At 40.8% G+C, this 24250-nt stretch overlaps 1 protein-coding gene across 3 annotated transcripts in view; it reads left to right on the top strand.

The window, feature by feature from the left end:
* CNTN1 (contactin 1) overlaps window positions 1–23743 on the top strand; it is an 895734-nt gene extending 871991 nt beyond the window's left edge. For 2 of the 3 annotated variants that reach the window (XM_069228856.1, XM_069228858.1), the window contains 3 exons: window positions 3201–3313; window positions 10528–10684; window positions 17816–23743. In XM_069228856.1, the coding sequence (XP_069084957.1) occupies window positions 3201–3313; window positions 10528–10684; window positions 17816–17895 (350 nt within the window). In that variant the 3' untranslated portion in view covers window positions 17896–23743. The remainder of the gene's footprint in view (window positions 1–3200; window positions 3314–10527; window positions 10685–17815) is intronic. The other variant, XM_069228855.1, reaches the window with a different exon arrangement.
* The last annotated feature ends 507 nt before the right edge of the window (window positions 23744–24250 follow it).

The following is a 24250-nucleotide window of genomic DNA, read 5'->3' as shown; positions in this document are numbered from 1 at the left end:
GAGTATAACTAAGAAAAGCTAATGCCATACCAAACCTTGCCATGTGAAAACATGATCAGAGCCTGTCAGCTGAAATCAAGTGGTCAGCCATATGTTTGTTACTGGATAAGAAAGTCACACTGTGTAACTGGAAGAGGAGAACATGAACTGAAAGTATGGTGAGAGCTGAGAATGAACATTGGGTCAGGCAAAAAGCTACTGTAGAGGGAACGTAGTGCTATCCAGAATGGAATGATACTGATTTTCAGGTGGATTCACAAGTTCAACTTTCTGTCTGTCTCTTCCATCTAAGGAACTTCAAGCTCAGTGATTGAGGGCTATATTCAAATTACTCTCTAGAAATAGCATATACCTAAGATTGACAAAAATATTCTACATAAATATTTTACTAAAATATCAAGCATATAGGTTGCTGGTTTGTGCTGGCTCTCTAGAAAAAGTGCAAAATCTTGAATGTTCTACTGAATTGTATTGGAAGCTCTTACGGAGGGCAAGTATCTAATTTATAACAGCCGGTTATACACTAAACAATCATATTTGACTAGCTACACCTAAATCCTTGATGCCAAGGCCTTGAGACCTAAAATTAATTTGCCATCCTCTCTATCAGCTCACTTACCTGGAATTATGAGTTTACCGTGAAGCAACATAAATTTCCTTAGTAACATAGACATTGTGATGCTGACAACTTATGGACAAAACTTGACCTGAGTCCCTGGATCCTAGGGGACCTCTTAGTGCATTCTTTAGTTGCTTTAACAAGAGCTCTCTACTGTCACACGAAGGGCAACTCACCTGAATTTCCAGGACCTCTGCAGAAGCGAAGATCTTCTCCCACTTCCCCTTGAGGATAATCCTTAGTATTAAAATAGATGACAGACACCAGCAACTAACCCCCTCCCTTAGACTCAGTTATTTCAGACAACCATGAATAAATGCTGTGCAATCTGCACTGAACCCTGAGCAAATATCCTTTAGCCTCTGCACAGGTGATTCTGAAACCTTTATCTGTCCTTAATGTTCACACAGTGAGACACTTTCCTTTAGCCACAGATTTCTTTTTTAAACTCAGATTGCTAGGCTTCCTTTACGAAGAAGGGCACACCAAAACTAGAAAAGTACAAGATTGTTGGAAGCTGTCTCAAAGAGTTGGTGCTCCAAAAGGGGTTGCTGGCTCTCAGCTTCAAAGTGAAGATGTCCCAGTTATTCCTGTCATAGGTGGTGGGGCTTGAAACCCAGGACGGAGCTAGTTGAAGAAACAGTTCTCTTTTAAGACTGATCAAAGCCAAGCAGGGGATTGAGTTGAATGCAGTATTTATAGCCTGCCATGCATGTGTGAATCTGGAGCCTTCTACAAGATAAGTAAGCATTTCCTGTCAATTGTCCAGTGGTTTTCGGCAGGAGAATGAGGCAGGAAATAGAAGGTTGAGTAGACAAACATATTAGACACTGAAGCCTTCCTGGTGATTTCTGAGTGTTTCCTCTCAATTAGAAGGTTGTGTCTGGCAGGAGACCCGGGCAAGAAACTGAGCCTTTAATTAGATAGCAGGGCAATTGAACAAATTAACAATAATCACCTATATCAGGTAACTTTGAGTTCAGCAGGAAACAGGCTTTTAACTAATTTGGGGCAAGGAATGGAGGCCGTTAATTTGATAGCAGGGCAGCTGAACAAATATACAAAAGGCTTTTAATCAGGAAACCTTGAAGTCAGTAGGAAACAGGGGCTTTTAACTTACCAGCACCACATGTGTTCATACACAAATACCAAGGGTTTGCAGGTGGTTAAACAAATCTTGAAACAGTGAACTCAAACTAAAGTGCATAGCATGCCTAGATAAAGAGCACAGCAGCGTACATGGCACCTGCCGAACTAGAAAACAGTGATACGTGCATAGCAGAGTACATGGTACCAGCCTAACTAGATAAAAGTGAAAAGTGCATAGCAGATTACATGGCACCTGCCCAGCTAGAAAACAGTGAAAAGTGCATAGCAGAGTGCAGGTCACCTGCCCAACTAGAAAACAGTGAAATGTGAAGAGCAAAGCTCATGGCACCTGCCCAAACACCTGTGCAATTTGCCCTCTGTGAAGCGTAGTAATCAACTGTTTACTGTTTATGAACCTTATGCAATCACTTACATCAGTAGGAATAATTTAGATACTTCCCCTAACATCATTAGGTGATGCAGTATACTTGCTTCTTACACTACTTGCATCATTCAAACTGTGTAATTAAATATCTTTCCTGTATAGATTTTGCACCTACTTTTTTGACTTTTTCTCCTATTCTATATGTTATATTTTCACAAAGGCTTAGAAGAATATACATATCACATAAACATTAATTCCCTCTGACAACGGATGAGCTACAGTTTTTAATATTTCATACTACTATGCAAAAGATAGTCAGAACCTAGCTGCTTTCAAAGACATTGTAAGCAGGATCCACCACTGTAAAAACAAATCTACTAACTTTAAGCTAGGTATTTATTAAGATGAAGTCAGAGCAGCAACTAATTATTTCACAAAAGAAAGTAGAAGCATGAGAAACATATAAAGGGGATGTTTTATATGTGTCAGATTTGATGTACATTTACACATGCATAAAGGTAATGTGTTGTTGGAATTGGTCTTCACATTTTTGTTCCACAATGGAGTTGATTTCCCATCCAGTAATACGTTTCCTAGATCCAATCAATTTTTAAGTTGTTTCTTTGCCAGTCTGACCCAAGACTTAGAATTTAAATAAAAATATCCAATCATGGCAGGTGTGGGAATGATCTATGGAATTTGTGGCAAATATCCACAAACATACAACATTATTCATTGGTGAGACAAACAACCCAGCACAGTCCTACTCTGTAACACCAACATCCCATTCCTTTGAGAAGATTAACTCAAACAAAAATCAGAGTGAGTAAATCTATTTACAAGTGCAAATGCACATTTTGAGATTCCCAGACTTAGATTTACACTAAAAGAAAGTTAGTTTAACCCTCGGAGGAAATCTGCAGTATTAAATGGTGTACTTTTGCCTGAATCTGGAACAGCATATTAAGATATATCTGTTTGTGAAAATATATTTAGTATTCTCTCAATTGTTTGTTGTTATTACTATATGTATACACTGAAATACTTAAAATAATTTAAATACCAATAATTAAAATTCATTTTTACAATGCATGTTTTTTTTTACAGCGCCAAGTCAAAAACCAAGAATTACCAGCTCTGTGAGGTCTGGTTCGGAATACATTATCACCTGGGAACATGTTGTGCCTTTATCAAATGAATCAAAAGTGGAAGGATACAAAGTATGGTTGTTTATTTTAATGTGTTTACTTATAAAGAGCATTGATAAATTACCAGTGAAATTGTTGTTTTATTAGAAAAATATTTTGTTATAGAATGACCTATAGTTTGAAGCACTGTCTTTTGAAATTGTACAACTCTGAGTATATTCTTTACCATCTTGAAAAAAGGGTGAGAAGACTTTCCCTTATTACAGCTGCATGTCACAGCTTCTCAAATATTTGTGGCAGTTAGTAACCTAATTTACTTTTTTGGGAGTGTCTTATTTACCTCACATAAAAATTTTACATTTGTCAGAATATGTAATTCTGTTTTTGTTTTAAAAAAATGCATAACTAACTTTATTAAAACATTATTTTTATCCATCGCTCCACTGCCACAAAAGCAATTAGGTAAACTTAACACAGTGGTCGGGTGACCAGAACGTGACACCTATATCTGAGACATTTCACAAACGTAGAAGGCGGACTATAATCACGGAGCCAAAAAATGGCTTACGTGACAGCACTGACCAGAAAAAAATACATGAAGGTGTGGTAGTGAGTGGAATTCAATGCAACTGTTACACAGAGTATTGTCTGAGTTAGTTTAATAGTTTCTATTATAGGCTGTTAACTGATTATGCGTCTCTCTTTGTGCATAACTGACTCACAGGATATGTGCTAAATTTATTTAAATATCCTGGGACAGCTGGTTATAAAACAGGACCATCTTGGCAAACCTGTGGCATCTAGTTGCCCTATACAGCGGTGCCTGAGTTAGCGTAGGTAAACTGTCAAAAGCTCTCCACAAAAGATCTTTAGAGGAGGCTCCCATTGAGAAGACAATTTTGCTAAGTGTTGGGTAAGACACTATTGAAACTCTGCTGAAATGCCCTTTCATGAGAAATCATAGATGTACATATTGTCAAACATGGATATAGATTTGTATCAGGAAAAATCTCACCAATATTAGTCACAACCTTGGCAAACACAGGAAACTAACACAATGAGTTTAAGTTTGAATGGGAAGTGGTAATGCGTGCTGTATCTACAGTTACAATGTATCAAGTACACAAACAAAGCAAAAACAAACTAACACACAAAGTTGTGCTGACATTCCACTACATGAAAAATGCCCAGCTTGAAGGTAGGAATCAGGGTATAAAGGGATTAGGACAGGAAGCATGTGAACAATTGGATCCCTGATGAAAGAGATAGAAGGTACAGAACCTCATCCATCTGATCCTCCTTTCAAGCATATGAGTCCTTCCTTTCAGCATACATAAGTGCTAAAAGTAAGGATGCGAGGTGGAGGCTGCAGCACCCCCAGAGTACCTGTGCTGGAGTTTAGAAGATGAATGAGCAATAAAGATGCCTTTAAATTTAGTTTTTATCTCATCACCTTTGCTGTGCTTTGAAAGACAGAGGCCAACTGTCAGGCCCTGTCTTCTGACAAGTTGCTGCTTTTTCTTGTAACATTCGTTTAATATTGAGATTACCATTTCTCTTACTGCAAAGTGAGAGAAACATTTAAAGTGAACTATGCTTAGTACAGTGAGTGAGAAAGGAAAATCTGTAGGATATCATTTTTTTATAACACACAACAAAATGAAAATTTGAATACCTGTGAATGAATCATACAGATATTTCAGAATATATCAGCAGTTAGGAAAACACAACCAAATATTTTTTTGTAATTCTGATGTTTGAAGGAAAGAAAGATTTGAATAGGCATAAATAAATTAGTACATTTTGGGTATGCATAGCAAGTTTGTATCAGGGTGTGTTAGTAGAATTTCCTACTTTGCAAGTAAGAGATCATTGTAGGAAAGTCCTCCTTTTAGCCCTGGTCACCCCAAACTTTGTGGACAGGTACTGGTGGTTACTGTCTCTTGGCTGTGCCCTGGGTACTGATTACCAGTCCCAGGGCCAGTGCTCTGTATAAAGTGGATATGCAAATTAGGCTAATTATAATTGGCAAAATTAACCTACCTATAAGTCCTCAGTATATGGTAGGGCATGGAGATTTAGGGACCCCAGCATAGGTAGTGCCCCCATAGGTGCACTGCTTAGGTGCCCAGTGTCATTTTAAAGGCAGGCCTGGTGAGGTAAAACAGCCAAATTCATTTTTCCCTCATTGTAGTGAATGGCCTGCATAAGCTAGAATGGGGAGACTTTATTTTAATTTAAGAAATCCCCTTAAGTAACAGATAACAGACGTTTGTTATCAAATTAATTGTTATAATAAATGCCACAACTCCCAGTTGTTGGGTTTAATATAACTTGTTCAGGTAAAGAGTTTTAACCTTTACCTAAAAAGTTGCCAACTTCAGCCCTGCAGTGTTTTTGATGCTCTGCTCTGATTGGTCAGCCTCTGGCAGCCTGGCCAGGCTGCCTTGATGAGGTGTGAAGTGGTCTTGCTCAGCACAAAGAGATGTGCCTGGGGGAGAAGATCTCCCCTCAGCAGATGGGGAAGCAGGAAGGGGGAGGGCTGCCAAACTGGTCTTTAAAGGCAGGGAAGGACATTTGGAGCAACACAGTAACACCCTCACACCCTGCAAACCCAGACAATTAGGTGCCCCCTTGATTAGGTTAGGAGAGGGCAGGAGAGGGGTGTGTTTAGGATTTTTAGCCACACCAGTTGGTGCGCTCAGCCAGATGTAACCTCCAAAAATCACTTTCAGCCATGATGGATTATTGAGGAATGTTGCTCCCTGGGATTGATTTTTGCCACACTTCCCAGGAAGTGGTCATCACAGGGGGAAGGACCCTGCCCCTGATTGGAGAACCAGGACCCCATTGTTTTTCACCCAGGAGCAAGGATAAAACTGGCAGACCTGCACCCACACCTCAGTTCCCTACCAGATCCCTACCAGAAAGAACTACAGAAGAAGGACTGCCTTGCTGGACCCCTGACCTGCACCTGGACACTGCACTCTAAAGGACTGCACCAGCTGCACACTTGGGCTTCACCACAAGAAGGACTTTGCCTGGCTTCAACTGGTTCAAGGAGGGACTCCCTGTTTGCTACAGGTGAACAATTGCTAACCAGAGTCCCCTGCACCAACTCCTGAAGAAACTAACCAGCTGACCACTGTCCTGTGGCCAAAAAGGAGGTAGCACAAGGTGAATTCTGGGAGTTGTAGTCCGCACTCTCAAGGGGCATCTCAGTGCTTCTGGAACCTTGGGGTGGACTGTGGACCTCAAAGGAAGACCTGGAAGAAGATCCAGAAGTTTGGATAAGTTTGGAGAGCTTTTGAAAAAAAGCTCCATAGAGGGACCGACCCGCTGCGGCAACTCTAGCTGGCTTGCCTCAACCACGACCCGGCCTGACTTGCAGGTTCATCCCGGTGAAGAAAATCTCCAAAAAAGAGACTAAGGGACAGATGTAGGAAGGCTTTTGCGACTTGCAAACTGTGAAAAACGCTGTTTGCGAGGCGCAAAAGCCCTTCCGCGATGCAGAATCACATTTTGCGAGTCGGTACCGACTCGCAAAATGTGATTCCGACTCGCAAATAGGAAGGGGTGTTCCCTTCCTATTTACGACCGCATCACGATGTAGAGTTGATTTGTGACCGCGAAAGCGGTCGCAAATCAACTCGCAGTTACCATCCACTTGAAGTGGATGGTAACTCATTTGCAAAAGGGACGGGGTCCCCATGGGACCCCTTCCTCTTTGTGACTGCTCACAAAAATATTTTTTCAGAGCAGGCAGTGGTCCTATGGACCACTGCCTACTCTGAAAAAAAACGAAACAAAAAGGTTCCGGTATTTTTTCTATTTGCAGCTCGTTTTCCTTTAAGGAAAACGGGCTGCAAAGAGAAAAAAAAAAAACTGCTTTATTTAAAAGCAGTCACGGACATGGTGGTCTGCTGTCTCCAGCAGGCCACCATCCCCGTGAGTGCCTAGACTCGCTATGGGGTCGCAAACTGCGACCCACCTCATAAATATTTATGAGGTGGGTCTTTGTGACCCCATAGCGAGTCGCAGAAGGTGTCTGAGGCACCTTTCTGCATTTCCTTTCGCGAGTTGCAAATTGCGAGTCGCTGGGACTCGCAATATGCAACTCGCAAAAGGGAACCTTCCGATGTAGTAAGCCTTTTGAGACTCGCAAATGGCGAAAAACGACGTTTGCGAGGTGCAAAAGGCCTTCCGCGATGCAGAATCACATTTTGCGAGTCGGTACCGACTCACAAAATGTGATTCCGACTCGCAAATAGGAAGGGGTGTTCCCTTCCTATTTGCGACCGCATCACGATGTAGAGTTGATTTGTGACCGCGAAAGCGGTCGCAAATCAACTCGCAGTTACCATCCACTTGAAGTGGATGGTAACTCATTCGCAAAAGGGAAGGGGTCCCCATGGGACCCCTTCCCCTTTGTGAATGCTCACAAATATATTTTTTCAGAGCAGGCAGTGGTTACTCTGAAAAAAACCGAAACAAAAAGGTTTCGGTATTTTTTCTATTTGCAGCTCGTTTTCCTTTAAGGAAAACGGGCTGCAAAGAGGAAAAAAAAAACTGCTTTATTTAAAAGCAGTCATGGACATGGTGGTCTGCTGTCTCCAGCAGGCCACCATCCCCGTGAGTGCCTAGACTCGCTATGGGGTCGCAAACTGCGACCCACCTCATAAATATTTATGAGGTGGGTCTTTGTGACCCCATAGCGAGTCGCAGAAGGTGTCTGAGGCACCTTTCTGCATTTCCTTTTGCGAGTTGCAAATTGCGAGTCGCTGGGACTCGCAATATGCAACTCGCAAAAGGGAACCTTCCGATGTAGTAAGCCTTTTGAGACTCGCAAATGGCGAAAAACGACGTTTGCGAGGTGCAAAAGGCCTTCCGCGATGCAGAATCACATTTTGCGAGTCGGTACCGACTCACAAAATGTGATTCCGACTCGCAAATAGGAAGGGGTGTTCCCTTCCTATTTGCGACCGCATCACGATGTAGAGTTGATTTGTGACCGCGAAAGCGGTCGCAAATCAACTCGCAGTTACCATCCACTTGAAGTGGATGGTAACTCATTCGCAAAAGGGAAGGGGTCCCCATGGGACCCCTTCCCCTTTGTGAATGCTCACAAATATATTTTTTCAGAGCAGGCAGTGGTTACTCTGAAAAAAACCGAAACAAAAAGGTTTCGGTATTTTTTCTATTTGCAGCTCGTTTTCCTTTAAGGAAAACGGGCTGCAAAGAGGAAAAAAAAAACTGCTTTATTTAAAAGCAGTCATGGACATGGTGGTCTGCTGTCTCCAGCAGGCCACCATCCCCGTGAGTGCCTAGACTCGCTATGAGGTTGCAAACTGCGACCCACCTCATAAATATTTATGAGGTGGGTCTTTGCGACCCCATAGCGAGTCGCAGAAGGTGTCTGAGACACCTTTCTGCATTTCCTTTTGCGAGTTGCAAATTGCGAGTCGCTGGGACTCGCAATTTGCAACTCGCAAAAGGAAACCTTCCTACATCTGGCCCTAAGTCCGAACGTAGGAAGTTGACTGGGACCTCCCAGCCAGCGTATCCGAGGAGGGCTCCAAGGACGTCGGATCAAGATTCAGGTTTGCCCCTGTCGAAGGATTTTCACCTCGAAAAAACAACTAAGTCTGAAGGTAAAAATCTCCACCGAGGGCTCCCGCAACTCGTATCCGAGGAAGAGTTCCAGGAGGTCGGATTGGACTCGCAGGTTTGTCCCGCTGAAGAAAATCTCCAGAAAAACGACTAAGTCCTAAGGTAAACCTTTGACCGAGACCTCCTGCGGGCTGTAGCCGAGCCGGGCTCCATCACGGTCGGCCTTAAACTTTGACATTGCCCCGGTCGATGTGCGACCAGATGACCAGATTGGCGTTTTCTGTTTCTATGCGCTAGAAAGCAATAATTCTTTAAAACTTCATAGCTCCGGTTCCCCTTATCTGATTTTATTTGTTTTGGTGTCATTTTAAAGCTAAAAATATTTCCTATTATTATAAATTGATTTTGGATTTTTAAACTGTTTCCTGTGTTTTATTTAATTATCGTTTTGTGATGTTTTAATGCTTTACGCTTTGTCTCCTAAGTTAAGCCTTGTCGCTCGTTGCCAAGCTACCAAGGGTTGAGCTGGGTTTAATTTACTTAGACCTGACTGGACATAAGTGGAGGTTGGTGGCCTACCTGCCCTTACCAATAGCCCATTTTCCAACACATTCACTTTGTGTTTATTACTTAGTACTTTATTTCCAGCTTTATTTGTTGCTCCCATATCATATTTGAGCCAGTTCAGAAAGCTGTGAACCCTTGAAGGGATAATATTAAACAGGGCTGGAAGTAATGATGACGAGTGTGGATAGAAATGGTTAGAATAGAGATGTGGAGCATGATACATGAGGACTGAGTAGGTTTTAATTTACAGATAAATAGAGTAGGAAACAGGGAGTTGACAGAAAAGATTGCAAAGATGGGTCTTCTACTTTTAGAAGGATGGAAATAATATTTATGTGTGGGGTTTCGTATAACACCAGCATGTACTATTTTAGCTGAGTTGACTGGCAGAAACCTTGGTTTCTACCCTTCAGCCCAGTGGGAAAGTTATAATGGGGCCGGAAGGGAGGTCACCCCTACAGTGGCAGCCACACTGTCAGGAGTTTGGCGGACATTCTGTGCATAACTGTGCAGTCCAATGCACCTCGAATCAACACTAAATCCAATAGAAAAGTTCTGCCAGAAAAACCCATCAGGCAATTGTCTTACTATTGTGGATCATGAAAATCCCTTGGTCTTTATTGTAAGTAGGCTGGCCACATTCATGCCTTCCTTTTGCAAAAATGTGTTTTTTTAATTGACTGGCACTCTGCTACAGAAAGTTTGGACTTTGATCACTGCCAAAGACCTTAGGTTCATGTGTAGATTATTTTGTGGGGCGAGGTTTCCCTGCTAACCCTTTTTCATAGAGTCCAAAACCAAACAATGAGGATTTGTGCCCTTTGGATTCTAGCATTTCCCCAGAGCTAGGCAGTTTTCTTCCAGGAATGAATCCATGCTTGCCTCTCACCCTACCACTAGGACTGTCCCCCGCCCCGGCCTCCCTAAGTGCCTTTTCTAAGATTGTGACTTGAATTTATTAGCAGGAATTTAGAATGTGTTTGTACATATGGCCCAAAGTCCCTCTCCATGTTTGTAAGTATGAAGTGCTTTAGACTCAATGCTAATTTTTTGTTTAATACAAAGATATTGCCTGCAAATGTAATTTTAAATATGTTGTATCCTACAAGGTTCTTTATAGGCCAGACGGGCAGGTAAAAGGCGAGCTGTTTGAGACCGGTCATCATAAAATAACAGTTCCAGTACCGGAGAGTGGGGAGTATATTGTGGAAGTTCGGGCACACAGTGAAGGTGGAGATGGTGAAGTAGCACAAGTTAAAATTTCAGGTAAGCTTAGAAACTTTGATTACATATTACAAACTAGTGAGTACTGCACTTTTCACACTACGAAGAGTGTGTGCAGTTCAGTACTTAAGTACTTGCCACTGAATGTTAAGTGCCTGTATGTGTGTGTGTGTGAACTACATTGCATAGCAGGTAAACCAGTGTTAATCCTGCAGAATGTTTATTCTTATACATGATTGATTGATTATATAGGTCCACCACTAAACACAGAAAGGCAGATGTCCTAAGAGGAAGAATTTCAGATGCAAATTTTTAAGCTATAAGTCCAACTAGCAGCAGACATGCTTCACAGCGTGAAGTGAACAGTTATCAACTCCAAAGAAAAAGGAGTCACCCCAATTAGCCAAAAGGGAGAGGGTAGTTTGCAACAAAACAACAATTCATTTTCCTCTTGTGCTGTACTTCTGATATTACATCCCCTTGAGACACATCACCTCCATATATACAAAAAAAAGAAAGAAATCTTTAACAATTGCTAAGAAAACAATTTTTTATTTCACTGTCCATTCAAGGGCTACTATTTATTACAAAAATATGTTGAACATTTATTAGTGTTCAAAAAACCACATACTTAAAACATCTCATTCACTAACGTATTTAAATACATAAATCATTTAATTGTGTTACAGTGCTATATTAAAATGTCTTAAAAAGACTGTTGGCGCAGCGTTTCGGTGAAAGTCCATCACCTTCATCCGGATATTTATATATAAGTCAAAATCTTATAACTGATTTACTCCAAAGATGTAGTTCCTTTTATCATTTGGAAGATAGTAGAAGCAGGCTGCACTTGGACTTGTCAGCTACAGGTGAAAAGCTCCTTAATGCAGTGGACAAGACCATTGTCTCCACTCTCTGGGATGACTTTCTAAGAGTGAGGTGGTACACTTCCTTTTTTGCAGAACAAGTCTTTAGCAGATTGCACTTTATTTAATCAATGGGTTCCTTTAATTATATTGTATATATATTATATATTATTTATTCACTATATATTAGTTATTTGTTTGATTTGCCAGATCCTTAGACAGGGCATTAGGTAAAAAGGCCATAGTGGTTCCCTATGCAGATAATCCAACCAGCTTGAGGGTTTTTGTTTTAACAGAACGGACAAGGAACCAACTCTTAGTGTATGTAATGGGAAGCACCAAGCTAGGACAAACCTGCAGAATCTTAATATATAGTTGAAGTAACATGTGGATGAAATACACCACATTCCGTTCATTGGAGGACACCACTACACAGTTCCACAAAATAAACCCCACCTATTGTACTTGCATTATTTCTGATGTAATGATTAAATAAAAAGGAAATTGGGTGCAACCTGTACCATTAAGGGATTGCAACCTTACTTCAACATGCAAATATGGACATCTTGTCTTTCTCAGATAAGTCCAGAAAAAGTACAAACAGCAAGCCTATTTTGTTAGTGTGAATTTGAAGAAAGTGTGGCGTGGATAAGTAAAGGTCTCTTCCATGAAGAGTACCAAAAGAAAAAGGAAAACCGAGCCAGACTTTAAAAGTTTTCCCTGAGCCAGTCTGCATCATGCGCTGCGCCCAGGCAGTAAGGATTGCATACCTCTACATTTCTAACCCATAAGAGGTTTACTACTGCAACTCAATCTTCTTCGCCATCTAATTTAATTTGCTGCCAATGTGAACAATTTACATTGGCTGCACGTTACTGCTGAGCACAGTGATTCGAGATATAATTTCTAGTTATGAATATCCAATGACAGTCTGTGCCAGCATCTTGATTTGCTTACCGCTAATCAGGCAGCCGAATTCAGAAACCCCCAACACTTTCATAATAGGTATAAGTTATTCTAAAGGAGCAATTATGTTGTCTATATTTGTTCTTGAGTTATGTTTTATTCTGTCAGATGTAACAAACTTGGAACGTGTATGCTATTTAAAGTGTGGATATAACTACATACAGCTGACTAACACCGTCAGAGTCGTAGGGAGTGCTCCTCTATCACTCGTGTCCTTTATTGTTGAGGGCGAGTAGTGAATAGGTAACCTTTGAAATTTCACATTTAGACTGTATATAAAGACGCTTTGCGCTATAAGTAGACTGCTATAGGCCCTATTTTCTAGAACACTTCTTTTTAGATGTATCAATGAATTGACAAATAAGAGAATACTCATTTGCAAGGGAGCCAGCAAATGCCCTGTATTGAGGTGTAAGCAAAGAATGTGGATCGCCCTTACGGAGGATATGCGCACATTTGCTCCCAGAGGGTAGGTGGTTGAGGCTAAAACAGATGATCTGGATACATATGCAGAAGGTTACAATCAAGGCTTTTGTATACCCACTGTAGGCCATGGTCATCCTTTAAGACCCAGAGACCTTATCTGATGCACGGCATCAGAGGAAGGAGGCGTGCATCTTGAACTGTAAAGGGACACTACACACTCAGTGTGTGCCTAACCTGTAACTCGCCCTTAGACTCAACATGTGTAAGACAACATTATGGGCCATATTTATACTTTTCGACGCACAACGCAGTTGTGCGTCAAAAAATCTAATGCCGGCTAACGCCATTCTGAAGCGCCATGCGGGCGCCGTATTTATTCAATGACGTTAGCCGGCGTTGGTGTGCGTCAAAAAAAATGACGTACACCAGGCAGCGCCGGCGTAGGGGAATATGGAGCTTGGGCGCCAAAAAATGGGGCAAGTCAGGCTGAGGCAAAATTATCGCCTCAACCCGATTTGCGCCATTTTTTTCGACTCCCAACCCCCATTGAAATGACTCCTGTCTTAGCAAAGACAGAAGTCATGCCCCCTTGCCCAATGGCCATGCCCAGGGGACTTCTGTCCCCTGGGCATGGCCATTGGGCATATTGGCATGTAGGGGGGCACAAATCAGGCCCCCCTATGCCACAAAAAAAAAAAAAAATTATACTTACCTTAACTTACCTTATGTTCCCTGGGATGGGTCCCTCCATCCTTAGGCGTCCTCCTGGGGTGGGCAAGGGTGACAGGGGGGTCCCTGGGGGCATGGGAGGGCACCTCTGGGCTCCTTCCGAGCCCACAGGTCCCTTAACGCCTGCCCTGACCAGGTGCAAAAAACCGACGCAAAAGCGGCTGGACGTAATTTTTTTTTACCCGCCCCCTCCCGGGCGACATTTTTGCCCGGGAGTGTAAATACGGGGCACATGCCTCGGAGTAACTTTTTTAGACGGGAACGCCTACCTTGCATATCATTAACGCAAAGTAGGTGTCCACGCTAAAAAATTACGCAAACTCCATGGACTTTGGCGCTAGACGCGTCTAACGCCAAAGTATAAATATGGAGTTAGTTTTGCGTCGGAATTGCGGCAAAAAAAACGACGCAATTCCGGCGCAAACAGAGTATAAATATGCCCCTATATGTCTGTTTCCCTGTACATAATATGTCCCCAAATTTGGACGCACACATTAAGAACACTTACAAAGATTACACGCACAGTCAAATTAAAATCGGAGCTGTAGAAGGCTTTATACCTGACAAGACGACGACGAAACAAGTACTAAACTTCAGTATAAATGATAGGGGGATGGGAGATGTGAATATCAGATGTGAACAGTGCTTATTTTGAGCCCCTGGTTTCCTGTGGGGGAGGGGCGGCACCTTTGTTTTTCTGCATCAGACATTTACTGCGAGCAAAAGACACTTACGGGAAGACGGAGGAAGAGAAAAACGAAAAAGCGTCACGAAAGGAGATGTCAGAAAGCTGTAGGAGTGATCAGAAGGGGCTGGGAGTGGCTGTAAATGGATTAAAGAGGCCCGAGATGGCTGCAGGATTACCTGCCTCCGTATATGTGATCTGACATTTAAGTGCAGCAGCCGCGTGTTTCAAATGAGAGTTTTGGCACTGGCCCGTTTTTATTTTCAAATTAAGTACTGGATGTGAACGGAGTAAAGACAAATGTTACAATAATGCAAGAATCCTGTGTTCTCTACAGTTGATCAAATTTAATGTACCAAGATTAACTCATGGTATCAAAGAATATTGTTTTGATCTGAAAGATAAGAGCATTGCAAAATCCTGGAGGTCCTGCATAGGAAATGATAACATCGACCACCATGTGTTGGGATTAAAAATCCCAACGTTTCTTTGCAATTCGTTTTTTTTTTATTTTTCTTGAATACTCAAAGATTTAATCGGTGGGTGCAGCAAAAATAGCTACAGTGAAGCTTTAAAATCCCTGCCAAACTGTAACTACGACAGGCTGCACTCCAAAAGTGAGCTGAAGCTGTCGCCTCTGCTGACCTGACAGGCCGGAGGCAGCCTGCTTAATTACTCTCTCTGTAGCTCAGTTAGATGATACAGCAGTTTATCAGTGGCTCCATGTTGAGCTGGGGTCAAAGAGCAACCAATGTTTATTGGCCAATAACTGTAACACTCCATTTACATGGACCAAATGTCAGATTGTTTTCAGTCTGCTGAGGTTTTGGCGATAATTTATCTGACTAGGGTGTGATGGATATTTAAGGGAAAATTCACTCTTCTAGGTGAAATTTGCATTTAACTCCCAAAATCATAACCAATACTCGAGTTTAGGTTAAAGTCTAATCTTTAAGGATCGGATAGGAAGGTGAATGGGTGTTGGGCATTTACATTGCAGGAACTACATCAGGAGTCTTTCCATTGCAGGTAAGCTTTAAGTCTTTTACTGTAGAGGCCTTAACTCTTAACTTCGTAGGTTCTGTAGCGAGCTCTCTGAGGGTCTCCTATCTGTCTGAGGAAGACACATCAATATATTTTGATCAAAACATTAATGATAGCTATTTTCTCATTCCCCACTCCCATAAACCAATCAGTCTTCAGCAAACTCTGGGAGCAGGTTAACTCCCAAGTTTCTTACATTTTCACAGTGGGCTGCTTAACCATCCATGTTTTGGTTTGTTACTTTGAACAGATCTTTTGGTTCAGACAGTTCTTCCCATAAGTCACGTTTCCCACCATCTCCTTACCTTCAGCGAAAACCTCACTATAAATTTTTTAATACATAACAAATGCCTATTCGCTAGCTAACAGAAGGTATCTGGAAAATACAGCAAATGCAGTGGGAATAAAGAGAAAAACATCTTGTGCAAAACAACAGTTACATGCAAAAACAAGCCTTTTAGCTGTGAAGTGTAAAGTTTGACAGTTAAATTGACTTCAGCAGTTAGGTGAACTTAAATATGTTAATTTGAGTGTTTTATTATAATGCCTAAATATGAATACCTACTACAATTTTTTGAGTTTATTTTTGCATGTGTCATTCATCCTTGAAATGATCACTTTTCGGTTAAATGTGTTTAATTTGGAAAATGATTAAATTCGCCCTATCCCCATCTTAACGAAACATGATTATGTATAGTACTGTAAACATATGTTGAAATTTTAGATTTTAATATAGTCACTAATTCTAAAGACAGCATCAGGCTTGAGGTTCTTGTTGTAGATTCATTTTACATTTAAAGGCCTTGTGTAGAAGCTACATTAAGACAAGGCTTACAGGATCAGACTGGTAACATCTCAAATGGAAATACAGTTTAAATTTATCCTCTTGTATAAGTTTTATAACCATTTCACTTCAGTTTGTGAACTACAAGTGCCATCATCCTTCGTAATTGAAAGGGAACTGCAGAGTTTAGCTATAGTACACCAAATTGTGTGAAATGGTACTGTGGAAGGAAAATCATCATCCATTCCTGAGTACATTTTGAAAGGTTGTGGTATTCATAAGAAGTATTTAATTAAAGGTACAATGATCATTGGGAAACTTCAGCAACCAGAATATCACAAGGCTTCTCTGACTGCATAACTGGTTACATTAACATACTATTCCAACAAAACACATGTAATCTGAAACAGTCAATAGACGGCATACCATGGCAAACTGGTGCAACAGGTGCTGATCATACAAGATTTAGGAGCTACATCAAAAATGATTGGCTAGCGAATATAATCATCAACATGACAACAGCATACTTTTTAATAAATAGTGATCAAAATACATGTTGTTGGAGTGTCACCTCAATGAGCAAGTTCCAGTAAAGTCTATCTGACCCATTGCTTTAAGTGCCAAAGAGATCAGTTCTATTAAACCACATATCCACCTAGTGCTCCAGTTTTCACAGGATCTTTGTTCTACAAGTTATCTCTGCTTATGCTTGCACAATGGTACATCACAAGCGATCAAAGCTACATGTCCTAACCATCCCTTCCAACCAAATCCTACCCCTTTATGCATGTACCATTGCTTTTAGGCCTTTTGCTCAATGCTTCAATTGTTATTGGAATATTCCCCTCCACCTGTCTCCCGTTCATATTTGTAAAAATGGTCTCCTTATTTAATAATCGATATTCATAAACTCATTAAGCTTTTCCTTCTTTTCTTGCTCATTTAATCTCATTAAATTGTTGTGCTGCTGTCATTTAAATTCTAGCATATTTGTGTAATACAATGTTTCAATTAAGCAAATGAGAAACTGCACAATTACAATCATATGTATAGCTGCAACTATAGCTACAAGCACAGTCTCTAAAAGGTAAGTACTCCAATTTCCTATTTAAGCAAAGGCTACATTTGACCAAAAATGTCACCAACCAAGATGGTAAGGATGAATGTAATATAGTTTTTCCAGTATTCCCAGGAACAAATGCACAATTCCATCAATTAGTCACGTTAAACAAGTTAAACACATCAAATTTACATTTTCCACCAGTTGAAAACCAGGTTGAAAATCTATATGGAAAAGGACCCAGACCATGGAATTGCATGCAGGCATGGACTTCACAAATCATTATGTTAATTCCTATCCCAGGCCAGCAGTAGGAATACTGGCTGATAATGGTAATTCCAGCTCTGGTAATTCCATGCCGCCTATTCTGAACAACAGTAATCGTGCCAAGAAATGAGTTACATTGTCTGCTTTACACCATGGAATATTTTATTTACTTTTTAAACCTATGTTGTTGGTGTTCATGTGACACTTCAAGTCCTCCTCTGCTATCACTTCATGTATTTAATGGATTAGAGGCAGTACACTCATACACTCATTGGACTATTCCAAATGTATTTTAAACTAGGTCAAGTAGGATTATCCTGCTAATGGACTCTCTTTCTCTCTTTAGGAGCTACAATTGGAGCATCGCCGGGACTTCTGGGCTTATTACTACCAACCTTAGGCCTCCTTTTCTACTTGGAATTCTGAATGTAGCTGGGTTTATTTCTTCCTCCGATGAGAAAAAAGGACTAGTATCAAACCTGTGAGAACCATGATATTTTCTGACTACTGTGGCACCATATGAAGCCAAAAATACCTTTTGCATAGTTATGCCACTGACTTACTATGAACTTAAAGGAAGAAAGAGGCATCTAGGAACTCCTTCATTCGAGGGACCTTCTTCAGAAAGAACATAAAAGTTATTTGACGTGTTCCAATATGCCTTATAAAACACACTGATCTGTGCATGATTCGGTCTAATGAGCAAGTTACAGTGTTAAGCTACAATAACCTAGGAAGTACAATGGAAGTAAATCACCCTCTTAAGTGATTTAACTTTAATAACAAATTGTGAATTATACTAGAGATTGAAATATTGATTGTATGTGGTAAATGTATAAGTAACGGTGTCTGTGCTATCCTGTCTGTTTTGTGTACTACACATTTGTTTGAATTGCCCTTGTCTTTTTTGCGATTTTGAGGTTTTAAGGTACAGTCAGATCAAAACGAATACTCTCTTCTGACGATTGGGCTTCACAATGATTTCTGTATCTTTGTAAGCACCTTTTGAACTTTTTAAAACCACTCTGTAAGTTGCGCATTTAAGTGTTTCAGCTTGTACTCTTGTTCTTCCCACATAGGTATACCATACACAAGTAGGCCAGATGCAATAAAGAGCCGTAAACCTGGGGGTTCAGGTCAGTGGTGTATGGCATTATGACGGGGCCCCTGCGCAAAATGGACGGAGCCCCTGAGAGCCTTGCTACCTGCAGTGTGCCTGTTCCACTGTCAGTACTGTGCACTCAGCTACAGCCGTGCCAAGGCCTAGGTCAGAGAGATGAGGCCCAGAATGGAGGCAGCCCTTCTTGCACCGCCAGGGCACATGTTGTACCTCTGGTTCTCATGGCGCCCTACAACGCCAAAGCAGAGCACAAAGGTGTCTGCAGAACTCCAAGAAAAGTTTGACTTTACAAAGTCATGTGTTACTAATCTTAAAAATTAGGGTTTTGGGGTGCTTTAATTAGTCATACAGTATTAAGTCTTGTATCAGTAATGTCTATCTGGTTTGCCTTTTCAAATGTTAGCCCAATATGAGTGACCCCTCTTTTTGTACGTTCTTGCTGTGAGGATGCCTTTCATTTATTATATAGTTTCTGTGAAGCTTCTCCTATACCAATGAATGAGTGCTCTGCTTTCGTGTTGCCTTTTAAGTGTATGGATAGCCAGGGTGTGAGTGAATAGTGGCTGCTGTGTTATTTCAGTGAAAGCTACAGAGCAATAGCGTACATGTTATTGTCTCGGGGTGCACCTTTAGGCTACTTTGTGTGTGTGTTTCCTCAAGAGAAGCTCATTGTGAAAACAACATTGCCTTTATGAGAGGATGTATGAATGTCACACTCTTCGCTAGATTGCTGCATCATGTCTTCACGTGTGTGGATGATGTCGTCTAAATGGGTAGAGGCTGATATCACGACCAATGTGTAAACTGAGAGCCCGACCCTCTCTAACAGAATTTCTCAGCCAAGAAGCATTTTAAAACCGGTGCATTTTAACCCTTAACTGGAAAAATGTACTGGTTTAAACGTGTAATTTTCAGGCACGACGGAATGAGACCATTAAATATTCCAGTAAGTTAAGGCCTTCCCTAAAAAATACCATCATTCTTTCGGCGCAACATTAAACCATGGATGCACCTGAAAGAAACATCTCTCTTTGAAAAAACAGTGACGTTGCAGTAGGTTAATACTCGTGCCACAAGGGATGACACGGATACAATGTACCTAAATAGATACAAATGAATGTGACATATGTTTGTACTAGTACCAACACTTCTACATTGTACAACAAGAGATATAACACCCGCCCCTGTTTCCGAGCCAAGCCAGCTCATAGTCCATCATAATTTCTTTACACACAACCTATATCATTACTGTTGACACTTTCAGTTGCCATTTCAGAGTCATGTTTTCATGTGCCCGGGTAGTTGCGACACACTCACAAGCCTCGTACACATGAGTGAAATCCACTGGCTCTGTTCTTTCTTTTAGTTAACTTTGATCATTACCTTCAAATACAATTCCAAATTCTCAACTCCCCCTATCAGCGATGCATTCTTCTAAGGCTACATTCTTGTCCCTAAGCTGTGTAAATATCCCAATAGTAGTAGTTCTAATGCCCATTCAACATGTCACCCTGTAATAGTATGCCATCGGCACTCAGTGTACCTTAGGAACATATAATGATCACTACATACTACTTAGACTGAGTTCAAAGCTATCAGTGAGGAAAACAGTCTATCTCGGGACCTAGAATATTATAACTATAGCTCACCTGTATACAGCTCAATGGTTTTTCCCTTATCAGCTCCTTGTGTATTTGCATCAACCTATTTTATTCCTTCAAAGAACACTGTAAGTGTAAGGTCGTATAATACAACATCAGCTTATGATGAAGGACTGATCTCTACCTCCCTATTAATACACTCATATCAACGTGCAAACTCTGATGTGGTCACACATCAACAGTGGCAGCATCCCTGCTTCGTGACTTCCCACACTCCACCTTACCCTTTCAGAAATCCCTTTACACCTAACTGTGTGTCACCGGTGTGGCCAGCCCAACGCTTAACCACATCACCACTCCATTCAAAGAACTTGACTGGCTCACTTTCCTGGCACCATTCAGCTTTAAGGCACAATACATCCTTTACTAGCTGCATCACACCAAAAAGCCGAAAAAAGCTAGTCTTTTCTGGCTGTATTCTCATCACCCTACGAAAAAGTTGAAGATACTAGAGATATGAAAAACATTGGAATTTAGGACGTTCTTTTTTTTAACCTAACTTGAATGTTCCACACTTTCATTTGATATTGACCCTTTCACTCCTGACCTTTACAAAATAACTGAATACCTTCCCCTTCACCCATGTCACCTCCTCCTAAAATCCCCATCTTCACTCTCATAGACCTATCTACATATATGGACTAACGTTTTGCCTGAACTACAACTCTCCCAAACTTTCTAAGAAAGGATAAACTTCCACTGTTGATACTCTGAACGTAATTTTGCCACATATCATGCGTTACATATACGAATTTCTGTTTATGAATGTATCTCCCACGTATTTCAATATCCCTCCCAGATTTGGTAAAGTGCTACGTTACCCACAAGGTCTTGGAGAATAATACTGGTACAAAGAAATTAAATAAAATGAAGGTATTACCATAAAGAGTATATTGCCATGCCAAATTATATAGTATCCAAATTATATAGTACCCAAATAAAGAACAGAATACTGGGCTAGGTGACATTTTTTGTAGTAAATATTATCTTTGATAATTTGTGTACTACCAGTAACTCAAATATGCCTTGGATACATTTTCATAATCCCCAAAGTGAGTATATACACAGCCAATCACACTCACACACACACACACACACACACACAGGAACCAACATAAATGTACACACACAGAAATAGCAGCAATGCACACACATGCATGCACTACATACAACAGACACACAAAAGCATACATAACCACATACACACACATACATGCAGAAGCACACATAGAAGAAGACTCTCCAATGAGGTGCATACTCCAACACAGGCTTATATGGCAACCACACCCAGTCAACAAAAATATCAAAGCACACACACACACACCAAGCATCAAACAAAGGCATACACATACACCCACAAACCTACAAACATATTTAGACTGACATACCCAGGATAATACAGAGGCACAAACAGACATCCACACATACACACACACCCAGAGTCTCACTCAATCATAAAACACAACCCTCTGAAGCAGTGAGAAATATATACATTCAAACACACGAACAGACATGCACCTACCAACACAGTCACATCCATATAGAGACATCCACCCAGACACAATAAGCACACACACATGCAAGTATACACACATACAGGCATACGCCTAGGCAGATACATACTTCTAAAGAAGTTGGGGTGCACACCAACAGTTTTACTAGTCTTGCAGGGATGAGGCTGTGGATCATGGCAAAAGGCATCAGTTTCTATAAAAGCAGTCTCCTCTGCTAAGTGACTTGCACTGGGAAACGTATGTTGTGCTCTTAGGGCATGTCAGAGCCTCACTCATCCCAAGCACAATGTCAATCACTTAGCTGCAGTCCTCAAAGTTGGTGGCACACTTTGCACGGATGTTGCTCATAGGGAGATATTCAAAATGCAGTTAGCTGCACTTTAATTGCATTAACTACGGGCTGAGAGCTGATCAATCGACAGGCTACTCCTCTGGGCCCCTCATTGCCTGCACACAATAGCAGAAATGGGCAGATGTACTGTCCCAGGCCACGTTCATGGTGCTCGAGAGCGACCTCAGCTCTCCTATTAGTCCTGATCTCTACAGCCCGCAGTATTGTGAACTGAGAGTGTCACTCACCCTCAATGTAGCTCTGTCGGAGAGAGCAGCCACTACCCCATCTTATCCACCTGTTATTTCCGGGGTTCCATCTCCCTGTTCGGCACAAGCTATTATGATCCTATATTCGTTACTGACGACTGAATGAGAGCATTCCTCAATCCTTGAGACCTTTCACGAGAACTCAAGGTTTGAACCCCTGCCGTGCCTCCCACACTCCTACCAGTATTAATAAGCTGCTTTTCCTGCACTGCAAATAAGTGCGTGTTTTGGTTTTATGAAAAGCTCCTGGAAAGAAAGATCACGCGCTAAGCTGGCCTTTGTTAATATTGAATGTTGCGGTGATTCAGGTGCACATGCTCATTAGGCATGACGGGAAAGGCACTGAGAAGTGAGGACAACTACAATGAAAGATCATTAGCAAACATTGCTGAACACTTGGGCATTCAATGTTGACATGAACACAGACATTTCGCAAATTTGAAGAGTTAAAGCACTAAGAGACATGCCCTGATATTTGTTCTGACTGTATCTGTAACGATTTTTTTCGTTATATTTTAAAGATGCGTATTTCTTAATTTCTCCATGGTGCGGTAAGAGTTCTTGGTAAGTGTGAGTGTTGAAGAAAAAAGTGACGTGGAGTCAGTTGACTCCAGTAATAGTGCAATGTCTGATGCTTCGAGAAATGTAAGCTCTAAATGCAATTTCTTTTGTTCCACCATGCCAGTTAAGTAGAGATAGAGCATATCTTTTTGTAATACAGATGTTGTAGCCCGCAGTCAACGCCATAAGCCTAGAGGAAGCCCACTTCAACTGCTACATTTCTCTTTTTTTAACGTGTATAAGTTTGTAAAATATATTTACGTGCAAAGGCATACAGTTTTAATTGTAAATGTGTCAATAATACGGTCGCACTTAATTTTCTTTTGTTTATTATAAATATACTCTTTTTCATGTAGATAATACTAATAATGCTTTCACTGAGGAAATATGTTGTGAAGATTGGTTTGTGAGTTTAATAAAATGTATTACCTACTGGAAAAAAAATATTAGGCCTTCTGCACAAAGATTTATTGTTTTGCAATGTGACCCGCGATGGGGGGTTTGTATAATCTACAAAAAAGACAACTAAACTCCTTGCCAAATGCATGACTGCCTCTTAATTTTCTAACATAGGATATGAGCAGCAAAACTGAGTAGTTTTTGCATGAAAGAGCACAGGCCAGAAAAAGAAAATCCATTATATCTGTTGCATAGTTGAACTGGATTGGAATTCACATAAGAATCTAGCCTTTATTGCTTAATTCCAAGAACAAAATTGGCACGGGGACCTCCAGTTTCCAAACTGCTGTTGATAAATTAACAAATGTACCATCTGCTTTGACATGCAAGGTTCTTAATTAAAGTTTATATAGTTAGTACTGGTTGTTGTTTCTTTATATCTCTGCTTAAATTGTTATTTTGAAGTACTATTTTACGTTGTTTAAACGGGTGTATATTTATTATTAAAAGTGCATCAATGTTATTCACTAGACAGCACTAAAGCCAAATTACATCTTTATTGTTTAGTTGTCCCTATCAGAGCACTACATTTCACTGAAAATCTGTTATAACCAGTCAGAAAGCACCCCTGAATAAGGACAGAGCTGCAAACATCGGCTACGTTTAAAATTTTTAATTTGATCATTTGACCTACATATTTTTGTTTTTGTTTTACAAAAGGTAACATTTTGCTAAATGGAAGAATGTTTTATTTCTTCTGTAAATCACAATGCCTTCAAATGAGGACATACAAGCTTCCACTGGAGAATCTGCTTTTAAGGTTCAAAGAATAGGGAGTGTTCTCTCGTGGGAAGCACAGATTCCAAATGAGCCCAGGGGTGACCTACAACTTATATTTTAAAAAGCACAGATGGGAACGATGGTCC

This window comes from Pleurodeles waltl, chromosome 4_1, assembly GCF_031143425.1.
Source record: "Pleurodeles waltl isolate 20211129_DDA chromosome 4_1, aPleWal1.hap1.20221129, whole genome shotgun sequence".
Taxonomy (NCBI): domain Eukaryota; kingdom Metazoa; phylum Chordata; class Amphibia; order Caudata; family Salamandridae; genus Pleurodeles; species Pleurodeles waltl.
This window is presented reverse-complemented; position numbering and strand designations above follow the sequence as displayed.